We start from the raw sequence: 11,978 nt of genomic DNA, 5'->3' as shown, positions 1-11,978 counted from the left end.
ATATACATTTGAACCCCATACAAAGAGTACCCCCATGTTACCGTTTATTGAACGCGTGGCAAATTATAGTACACAGCCTCATTTGGAGTATACGGTATATACGTACACTGGGGGACATTGAAGAAAATAGTCTACATGTATTTTTGAGGTGAGTGGTCGGGCAATCTGAATCATAAATTTTAAAAAATCACCGTGATATGGAATGAAAGATGAAATTGATGCTGTGTTCAAAATGTTTGTAAAATTTTCTCTCTATAGGTTTTTTGAATTGCTATGAACGATAGACCAGGAATATAATATAGTCTTCACAGACTCAATTTGTATATGCCAGAATACAAATCTCCAAATTCTACTTTCTGTTTTGATTTTTCTGACCGCCAAATCTTAACCCCAATCCCCCTTCCCAACCCCCGTAGTAAGTATGCAGTCATATTCCTAAACACTGAGGTTTATTATTAGTGTGGAATTGTGGATTTTTTAACCCAATAATCACAAGCTATTTAATTCTTATGGAAGAAAATGTCACACAAACGCAAGGAAAATAAACAAAAATTAGTTTTTACACAAATACACATTTTATTATAGTGCCTCAACATGTTGAAAGTTAACTACATTGTATGCTACAGCGGGACAGGTATTTTTTTGCTGAAAATGTCAAGGAGTTACACAACAATTACATCCTTGAAAACTTGAAATACAAGACGATCAAAAACGTGCAGTTAAAATGTCCAAATGTGAAAATACTTCGGCAAATCTAACTTCGCTGACCAAAGATGTTTATTTGGGCAGGGACTCTCACTGTTTTACTAAATATACACCTATTTAACGCGTGCCTCGTGAACATGATGACGAATGTAGCTTGTACAGGATTCGTCGGTGTGCCGGGTGGTTAAAAAAATTACAAGAGGGCATCAGTCTTTACCATAGAGGGCACTATACTAATACACACAGGGTTGCGCGTAATGTACAAATCACTGAGATCAAACGTACAAAAAGAAGAGATCTGTGATATCCTCTACCTGGAGAACTATGGGGCTGACAAAGAGTGATTTCAAAACCAAGTCACTTTCTGGGACATTGGTTGAAAGAAATTACATAAAGCTAAACATGAAATTGGCCAAAAGTGGACTGAAAACCTTACTCTTACCAACAATCACAAAACTGCCTTCGTCAGACGTTTTAATTCAACAAGAATCGTAAGCAGCCCTGCAAATGATTTAAATTTGAAAATATTCCACAGAGGTCCAATCACAGAAAGAATGGGCAAACCTTTTATGATGGCAAAAGTAAAATTTGAAGCTAGGGAGAAAACCCAAGAGTACTTCTTATTTGATTGTAAATATGTGAAAGAAGTTTGGCAAAAATGTATTTCTTATTTTGTCAGAAAAAAATTACATCAACAACAACAACAATATCGAAAGATTGGCAATAGCTGGAATTGAAAATGACGACAGTGCAACATCAGATACTATTTACTGTATCACTTCCCATATAAAATACACAATTCAGAATATAAGCCGTTCCCTTTCAGGGCGCTCTTCTCAACATTTTTAAATGTAGGTAATTATCACCACAAAATTCTAGTACGTGCATTACATAGAATGTATTTTGTTATCTATCCCGTTATGAATAAAAGTCGATTTGACGGTCAACAGCCCATTCAGTACAGTTCATTCAGAAGTATCCTGGAATTTTTCTCACCTGAAGGAAACAAATCAGTTAATATTATATTGCTCAAGCAAGTGTTTGCCTATTCTCAAGATGTTACTTGTATTCACAGGCGTGACTTCACTGGGTTGTCTGCTTGATCGATCGATTTCCTGCTCGATCTATCGATCCCGTACTCGATCTTCCCGCCACTGCCACAGGTGCCTGGAGTTGCCTGTGTATACTAAAGAGAGGGAAGGGGCCCCTTCTCTCTCTGTAGTATACACTACCGGCAACTCCAGGCACCTGTGGCTGCAACCTAGGCTGCCACTGCAAATCGATCGATCAAGCAGACTAGCCAGCCCATCGGCGCCTGTACTTGTATTATTCGATACTGAATCGTGTCAAAATGTTGTTGTGTAGAGCATGGAGGTAGCCTCCATGTATAGAGTAATGTGCTCATCTCTCGACTTTACCAAAAATTTCACAGTAATGACACATCTCTACATGATTTCAAAATATATTTTCTTTAACCCTTTCATTTCACGCGACAGAGATGCTACGACCTTGCTGCAGAAAAACATTTGACTCGGACCGATATCCGTTGGTGAGGGATATCAATGTTCCACAGAAATCTGTGGCCAGCGACCCTGAGCGGAACGTCGTCTTGAATAATAGCCTTGATTCTCTATGTGTATAAATACGTGTGAAATGCTGTTACATTCGCACGTTATGTACTTTTTGTCTCATTTTAAGTCGAGAGGATCTTCTTAAAGATGCCGTGTCACAACTTGTAGTGTAAAACAGTCACTTGTTGAAGGCACCTGGAGTATTAGTGTCGTTTATGCAAAGGTACCACTGTAGAAGTCAGTTGGACGCTTAAAACATCTACAATGTGGGAGTGGCAACTGCCAAGTGTTCACTGGAATATCACATGACCTCAGTGTACAGTCACAAATAGATCAACTTCAATACATAGACGTTCATGGTAGTTCTACGTAATTCCGTTTTACTGATTAGTCGACACTTAATGTCCTGCGCGTCATCACTAAGTACATTTGCTAACTTTGGGCCGGATGAGTGACCTGACTCACCTGTTCACAAACCGTGAAAAACAAAGGCACACTATTCTAGTCCGAAGATGGCGTGCTAGTGTCCGAACTTTTTTTGACTCTTGCCTTCGATAGTTTCACTGTTTCAGTTTCAGATATCATCGCCATTCATGGGAAAATTATATAGCAAGCTTAACTCAATGTCCAGAACCAATACTTTGACGGCCACAATTCTTGTTCTGCGGAACAGTTACAAAGAACTGTGCAGCCCAAAGTACATCCGGGTTAGTCAACTTTGGAAGCCATTTTGGAGAGTCCAGCACCACAACACGGAACGCGGAAGTGTCCCGCCGAAATTACATGAAATTGGTTGAAAGTCCAGTTTCCTCGTCAGATCATGCAGTATATGTAATTTATCCGTGATGCTGACATACCACTTACGAGGATAAGTACTACTTTGCGGAAAGTTTGCCGTTTGGAATCCGAATTCAACGTTGGATCGTTTGGTTTGTGTTCTGGCTCGCTCACAAACTTCTAACTCAAGTTTGCGCATTGCTGTCCTCGTTACAACAGTTTTGCTCGGTCGTTACGTGCACGCGTATGACTTGCTGTAAAGGTATCATATGACACACGAAGTTCACATTACGACAGGCTGCTAACTACAACGGAACGTGTGTAGAACCGCCTCGGCATGTGAGGCTACGCACCGTACGATAGTATACCATAGTTTTTAACAGGTATGTCAATGATAATGGGTATTGGGAGTGTCCCTTTTACTGGGTAATTGTTAAGTTTATATTAACCTATTCGCAGTTTCAGGCGGGGGTCGCATATCGTCGGAGTTTCGATGAGTAGATATCATAACACGTGTGCAATTACTGCGTTGTAGGGCTTCTTTTTCGCGTTTATCAAGTTCCAATATGGTAACTGAGCGCGATGTAAAGTTGGTCTCAATCTAATAATACCGACTGCACCTGACATTGAAATGCGGCACAAACGTTGCCGAGTGCCCGTTGTTTGGTGACTCAGTGGCCAAGATACGACGCTGCAGCGCTGCTCGAACTCGACGATGCATGGCCACCGTTGATCAAGTGAAGATTAGCGACACTTTTTATCCGTGGGCGACACAAAAAAGTGTCATTACGCTATTCGGAGTATTGTGCCTGTGACGGGAAATCGTGTGGCCAGTCATTACAAATTACACTGCAGGGCAGTGCCGCCTTGACCGGACTTCAATTGTTTACTTACGCATGACCACACAGCTAGACATCGTGAAGTACGTCTGGTGTCAGATATCAGCGAGTCTTCAAGGTACACACGTCCATGGATGTTACATCCATGACACGTCTGAGCTTAAACAATGTCTGGTTTGAACGTGCGTATAATTCCTGTCTCCATCGGCATGTGTATTATCATTAGGAAACCAGGCATTGACTGAAAAAGAAAAATAGAAAACTGTGTGACTGAATTTGACTTGTTATATCTCAAATTAAGCCACTCGGCCTTGGCAACTCAGAACTTGGGGTCACAGAGGGTGTCCCGCTGATTATGTACCAGTGACCACTTGTTGAAGTGGGGCGTTGCACTATATTCACCGAAAAACTGAGACACGTCCGAGCTATACATCAAACTGTGTTAAGATGTTACAACACTAAAGTCTTCCCTTTCATTTGTAATTCCACTTTACAATCATATCAGGGAACCATCTCTTTGTCATCAACTGCATCAGAATGAAGGTTTTGGCTTCATTATATAAACAGAAATTAATTATGCATTATTACTAGTATAACAGTTCTGTGGCAACCCTATCATGGATTCTAGAACTCACAGTACAGGTGGATCTGTGTCTGTGTGTGTGTAGAATTAAGAGTATTCGCAGGCTATAGCAGTACTTTTGGTACAGATAATAAGTTCGCTTATATTGAGTTTGCCTATTTCCTTTTCATAACAGGCTTCATGAGTTAGCCTATCTAATTAATGCAAATGATGATTTGAATGTGGATAAAATCGGAAGATGTGTACTCACAAGAATTAATTAATTGATGAGTTCGGGACTGTGGTTCTTGGTTGACTAAATATTTCCATTATATCACTCTGTCAGGAATTTTGCAATCAGAGTTTATCATTAACTTACCGTGCGGGAAAGCGTGGGAAACCATATGTTAGATATTTTGGAATCAAGTTCGTAGGTATGTATGTTTAGAAAGCTAACATTGACATTGATTTTTTTTTAGTTTCGTGAGTTTAATCCCCTTTCTCAAGGAGAAAAAAGGTTGCAGAACATTACAATTCATGAAAGAAGAAAATAACACTCTCATGAGAAAGTTACGCAGTCGTGTAAAAAGTGACATAATCTGAAGTAATATCCTGCCATAGTATGGTTCAATCACTCTCCAGTGTAAGGTGACGTACCATACTTGGCTTTAGGGTGTTAGGTCATGAACCCCTGGAAATAACCCTATCTCATCTCTCAGCCATGTGGTTTTTGTGCTAGTGTTTCAAAGCAGCTGTTTTTCCAAGGGGAAAATTCTCATTTTTTTGATGCAATATATCTTTCGGATTTTCTGTTAGTGTCACAGTTATTTTTGAATGTCATAATGATATTATTAACAAGGTATCGACTCATGCTGATTTAGGTACATGCCTATGTGTATTGCCTTGTTCAGATTTGTGCAGAAGAGAAAACCTATTTCTCCAACGCTACATTTTTAATACCTCCTAAATTAACCATCAACAAAGAAGTTTTTCATTGGAAGCGTGTTCCCTCACCCAGCGACAGTAGCCGTAAGTCAGAATTTATTTTTTGGTGATGTTTTGATATGGCAAAACCAAGTGTTCAATTCTACTTATTGAAATATGGTAATGTACAACCATTTGACCATTTCACCACAGGAAACTACAGACTGTACGGTACTTTGGTAAGATTACTTTTTATAAAGGCTTGATCAGGATAATATGCGCCATGCATAATGCTTACGGCATTAATGTCAAATCATCGACAGAAACCAAAATGAAAACAAAATGTGTCAGGAGAGATAAAGGACCCCATCTGTTTTTCTTCCTCATTAATAGGGTGTAGCTTTAAAATGCTTGAAAGAGTGATGCAACGATATGTTTTCTGAAAAAAATTTGTTGAGTGCACATATGAACAAGGTTACTATGCTAATATTGTTTGCATATTTACATTAATTAATCTTTGTAGATATTTGCACCATGTCAAATTGTTTCCTTATAAGGATCTTGGTGTGATTGCATAGTAATTACCTTTGACCTTCTCGATGTGAGCCAAACCAGGTGGCATTTCATGAATGAGCCCATGTAGTGTGTACCTGTTCACACAGACGAGCTAAAGATAACGGTTTATCAGGATATACAGATGTAGTGAAGATATTTTAGTTTTTAAACCTGATTGTGGTATACATGTACCTTGATGCCAATGGATGACTGACACAACTTTCTAATATAAAGGTCACCTGGTTGGTACATTTCAAGTAATTATTTGTCAAATTCTGACAGAAAATCTATAAATTATCCGGTGATTGAACAGTCTTGGTCAAGTTATATATCCGATGTTGAAAATAGAAACCATGCATGTATACAGATACCAGGTAGTGATTCCAAATTTTTTTTAATCAAAACTGTTTCTTGACCAGCGATTTATCATCTCTTTCCTTGAATAATTACTGGAAGTTAAGAGAGCTGTGTAGGTGAGAAAAACTAACTGTCAAAACTAGCGGTGCCTCCCACAAGTTGTGCTCAGTTTGACAAGTTGTGTATTCAATACCCAGCTGTATATGTCATTTTACTTTTGAAATACCAGACATTATTGTCTGCTACATGTATGTTCTGGGCAGGAAACAGACATCTAAGAAATTTCAATCAGGAAAAAAGAGGATTCATCCACGGAAAAAGATTAGTGATTTCTTTTGAATATTTGCATGTAGCAGTAATCAAAATTTGTATTTGCCGCCTTCAAGAACTAAAGTTTATGTGAGATAGACAATATTTCCTTCATGGCTCATATCGTTTACATTAATATTTTAAATTTTGAAAATATCCTGTATAAGATAACAAACCCCTTTCCCAATGTTATGTTTTTACAATGTAAGAACATACCTCTTGTGCTCATGGCATCTACAGAAGTATGAGAAATTTATATTCTTGTTGGTTGGACTATGAAATGTTAATATTTCAGAAGGGCAAATTGATATTCAGACAAGCATTGAAAAGAGGACTTTGCAAGTGAAATGGAATGAGTGGAAGGGGACTTGATCTTCTTCAAGTTCATTGATAATTGAGCATACTGCACTTTCAACTAAATTCGCTCTGGTGATTTTGAACTTCAACCCCCTGAGAGAAAGGGGATTATGTCGGTGAATGTTGGGTTTTTTTATTGAAAATTATATTTCTCATAGTTGTACTGTTTTGTTTTGTTGCCAGCGTTGCCGTGACTATGATTACGATGCCGCTCACGATTCTAGTAACCAGAGACAAAGCAGGCCACTTCCTTGTCAACAAATCACCCTTCTTGACCCGATGAAAATAACATTCACAGGAATCATTAATTTTGTAGATTTATCTCTACTAGGTGTTGACCAACAAAGGATTTTACTGGTAGATCTGATATGTAATATCGATTCGTATCAATCTCTATGGTTATTAATATGCCCTGCAAAAAAAAAGAGATAACAAATGACAAAATAACAAACAAACATCAATACTGTGAACTTTAACCCTTCACCTCTGTGACCCCATCTTGTCAGTCGTTTCAGCAACCTGCAGGAGTCAGACAAAGTTTCATTCACAGCAGGGTCAAATGTTGATGTCTCTTTTTTTTCACTTTATCTTGGTCAGCCAGAGGTAAAACAGGGCCTGTTACTGGCATTTTGACAAAAAAAGGCGTCAGGGCTTCCTATTGTAATCCCCTTTTGTGGCCAAATTGAATCCTGTTGAATACCTATACATGTATCCATTCTTAAAGACACTCTCAAAATATTACAGTCAGGGCCTGTTACTGGCATTTTGACAAGAAAAGGCGTCGGGGCTTCGCATTATAATTCCCTTTTGTGGCTAAATTGAATCCTGTTGAATACCTATACATGTATCCATTTCTATTAAAAGACACTCTCAAAATATTACAGTAGTACTATTTGAATATAGTTGAATCACGTGGGTTTTTTTCATCAAAAAAATTGGCAATGATTTCTATATTTTCTTTGTGGCATTAGATACCGTAGGTCTGTACCCAATTGACTTTTTTCAAGACAAGCTATTCTAAACCAGTTGAAAAGTCAAGGCACGACAAGATAAGTGTGATATACACCATCCATGTCAGGTCAAGGCAGCAGAAATAATGAGGTTATGTCTTAGCCAAGAAAGTATGTGAAAATCATGTTCTCATAATATTTTTTATCAGGTTATTTCATATGTCTGCACTCCAATAACCTTGTCTTTCAGTTGATTTTTTTCTGTGGAATTTTCTAATTATTTGAGGAATGCTTAATATAGAAGGTCATCCCACCAAAATGTAAGCTGAATACTTTGTGTATGTAGTGATGCTGTAACGCCGGGTGCATATTTGTTTTGGAAAACAAGCACTGTGGAAAATTTCGAACTCAAAATGTACTTCATTTATTTATTCATTTGTTTGTTCACTGTTACATATTTTTCCAGAATTTTTTGCATCTTTTGTAATAACGGCGCTTTCATTCAATATGAAGTCTTTTGGCATAGATGATATAATAGTGTAGGGATATACAGTTGTCTATCCAAACCAACAGCTTCTTGGTGGTGGTGGTGGGGGGGTTAGTGCATTATAGATTCATTGACAAAGGAGTCAAGCACGGAGTGTGTCTGGTATTTATTGTGCTACTGAAAAATTATGTGTCATTTGATCCCAGGTCATAAATTATATCTGAAGTTGGCTTTTTATACATCCCTCGTGCTACCATCTCGTGAGTGTGTGGAATATAATGACATGAACATCCTGCTTGTCGAGTTTTGTGTGGGACGGGGAGCTTCAGATTACAGCAAATCCTGTTTGCCCATGAATGTGTGATGTGCATGCATGCGTGGATTATGAAAACAGCTGGAACTTCAGGTGTGCGGCTGTTTGCCAAAGGTTGGCCTACTTTCTCAGAAATGTGGCCACTTTATTGTAGGTAGTAAGAGTGAAGTGGTGAAGACATACCATGCCGCGTATTCCAACTTTTATGGTCATTGATTCATGGTGTCGGAATGATTTAATTCACGACTAATTGTTTTATTTGTATAGCAGAACTGACAGAAGATAAGAAGAGTTTTTTTTGGTTCAACTCTTGGAACTCATACATGACTCAGTGACGATGCCGTACGTGGACAAGCACAATCGCATCTGTGGATTCGTAGACGTGGAAGAGCTGGAGAACAGCGGGAAGTTTTACCGGAGATACGCCGTGATGGACCCAAAGAAACCAACCCTGTGCTATTACATGGACAATCCATTGGTGGGTGTATTTCAATGCGTAGTCTGTGTACAGTACTTTGGTCAATGGCAAGATGTGAGATATCCCCCCCAATTGAAATTATGAAACAAAATCAATGTGAAGAAAATATTTGTTCACTCAATTACCTGGGCTGAATGACTTTCAGATTCAGAAAATGTAATTCCAGGCGTCGTTACATGTATTGTATTTGTGCAATATGTACAGTAACCAGAGTGTTCTGCATTAAGTGGAGGCACTTAAAAAGTCGTGAGAGCAGAACCCAATAAATTTTGGCAGATTCCAGAATAAGAGCACTCAGCAAAATGCAACGGAAGTCAGCATAACTATGTATGGATATTTATAGAGTTTTTATTGGAGGGATTTGGAATATAAAATGCCACGTGGCTGCATGTACACAATTAACTTTCATATCTTCGAATAGAACAGTGTGTTTGCTCAGTTTCACATGTGTAAAACAAAGGACAGTAAATGTATTAAAGCTTTAATTTTCTGTCTTGTAACCATCGGCATCAATGTCACTCTCAGAATCATCTAGATAAGTTAATACTAGATAAGTTAATAATTGATGAAAAGTTTCATAAATTTTATTTGAAATCATATATTGTATCATAATTATGACAGAATTTGTAAATCATGTAAGCTGTTGAAGTTAAGGAACTTATAAAACAACGTAGTTTTTTAGGAAGTGGTCAATTTTTGGGCAAATTTTGTAGGTTTTGTATCATAAAAGCCAATTTTAATTGAAAATTATGCTTCTGCTTATAATTTGGGTCAAAGGTCAACGCACAGTCGACGCAAAAGTTATTTTTAACAACTCCTTTCTCTGCCATAATTGAAATCCAAAAATGTTCCCTTTTTCGATTCAGTTGCAGCACTTTTTGTACAAATTTTTGTGAAGTTAAGGTCTGTTTAAGAATATTTTTATATCAGTCAAAATACTTGTATGCTGTTGAATTTATTCAACATCTGTTGAATTTAGTCAAAATCTTTTTTAGGTCAAGATGTCAGGAATAAGCATAAAAATTGAGGTACCCGGAAGATCACTGTTTGCATATGCTATACTGTCAAGTCAGTAAAAATGGTATTTATTGATATTTTAGCAGGACATGTTGGTAAAAATTTGGGTTTTTTACTTTTTAGGGTCTTTATATAAAAGATCAAATCACAAGATGTGGGCTGTGTCCAGTGTGTCAACAAATACAACGTGACCCGACAGGTATAGCAACTGATGAATGTGGTCACACGTGGCAGAAAGGGGTTAAATCTCAACAAAACAGAATATTGTTCACATGATCTGTTGAGAATAGAATAATGATGTCAACTGTACAGAAATGTATGAATTATACATGAGACAGGATGACAAGATTTCTAATTTGAGTTTGTTCATGTCAATTTTGGAAAATACCAGCACAACACTTATAACCCTTTGAATGCAAAAGTTAATTTTTGTCACTATTACACAATATAACCCAGCCAGTTTTTCAGATACAGACAATTTTTTTAGAATTTTAGTCATTCATTTTCAGAATTTTAGTCAAAAACTGTAGCCTACAAAAAGTGATATCAGTGTGGTCCAAAATTATCAAAACATTACCAAATAGTAAAAAGCAATAAAATGTTGCACTTAAATTTGGCGGGAACAATTACAGCTCTTAAAGGGTTAACCCTTTTCCTGTCAAGTCCATATTTCACCATCAGGTCAAGATGGTTAAAATTAATGAAACACAACATACATTCCATATGATGTATTTTAACATAATACTGTACATTTGAAAGCTGTTGAAAACATAAATACTGTAAACTTGATTTTTTTGGACTAAAGATGCTATAACATACCAAGCCAAGTGGGTGAAAATATGTCATGTTTTGGCTCAAAACTGCTTTTTACTGACTTGGCTGATGGGGAAGTGATACTGTCTGGCAGAAAAAGAGTTTTAAAGTTTAAAGTAAGGCATTGCTCTGTGCTTATCATCATTCTGCACGTTTCTTCAGAAAAATGTAATATTTTTAGAACCGAGTTGTTTCTGGTATTCTCCAAATCAAAGCATTATACACTGTGTTTGGTACAGGAGGAATTCCAGTACCAAGGTTTCAACTTTGTTGACCCTTTTTTCATCACAAGGAACAAAATTGACCTCAGGGGTCAACCCCAGCTGTATATCATCAACAAAATCAATCTAGTAGTTAATTATCAAATTTTACATTGAATTACATCTTTATTACCAATCTTGAATTGAAGTAAAGTGAAACAAAAATGAATCGAAAGAAACGGATCAAGATATCGTGCAGCGCACATTGTTATTACAGTGATAGCATTTTTTGTGGTTTAGAACCACGTTTTGGCAGATTTGTCTGTCACCTGAGGTTGTTCTTTGATGACCTTGTAATCAACAGATCCTTTTTTTGTGTGACTTGATTATATTTTGCACCAAAATTTGATGCAAAGTATATCAATCTTGGGTAAAACTCAAAAGACACAATGTTTGCAATATTAGTTATTTGTGTGTATATTTATGTGTAATATGTTAAACCTACAATCATGCTACCTCCCAATTCAAAATGTCGTGACAGTGTGTTACAGCTGTATTCCAGTTTTGTGTGCAGCTTTTTGTGGAGAGCGTTTTGCACGAACTGTGAGATTCATACTGCCTGAAATACTGGTGTTGTGATAACATTATATGCCCATTTGTCACTCTGCTGATGAGCCATACTGATCGAGATTTGATATTTTCAAGAAAAATGGAACAAATTTTTTTGCTATTTTGCTGTATCTGTTTGCTGTGTAAACACAAAT

General features: G+C 37.3%; 1 protein-coding gene across 6 annotated transcripts in view; it reads left to right on the top strand.

Annotated features, from left to right (window-relative positions):
• The first annotated feature begins 2,880 nt into the window (after positions 1-2,880).
• LOC139120226 (pleckstrin homology domain-containing family A member 1-like) overlaps positions 2,881-11,978 on the top strand; it is a 28,930-nt gene continuing 19,832 nt past the window's right edge. For 2 of the 6 annotated variants that reach the window (XM_070684443.1, XM_070684442.1), the window contains exons 1-3: positions 4,801-4,888; positions 5,366-5,483; positions 8,977-9,184. In XM_070684443.1, the coding sequence (XP_070540544.1) occupies positions 9,044-9,184 (141 nt within the window). In that variant the 5' untranslated portion in view covers positions 4,801-4,888; positions 5,366-5,483; positions 8,977-9,043. Of the gene's footprint in view, positions 3,437-4,800; positions 4,889-5,365; positions 5,484-8,973; positions 9,185-11,978 lie in introns of those variants that run through there. The other 4 variants (XM_070684438.1, XM_070684441.1, XM_070684437.1 and 1 more) reach the window with 4 other exon arrangements.

Source organism: Ptychodera flava, chromosome 20, assembly GCF_041260155.1.
Source record: "Ptychodera flava strain L36383 chromosome 20, AS_Pfla_20210202, whole genome shotgun sequence".
NCBI classification, from domain to species: domain Eukaryota; kingdom Metazoa; phylum Hemichordata; class Enteropneusta; family Ptychoderidae; genus Ptychodera; species Ptychodera flava.
Note: the sequence above shows the minus strand (reverse complement) of the source record. Positions and strands in the feature narration are given on the sequence as shown.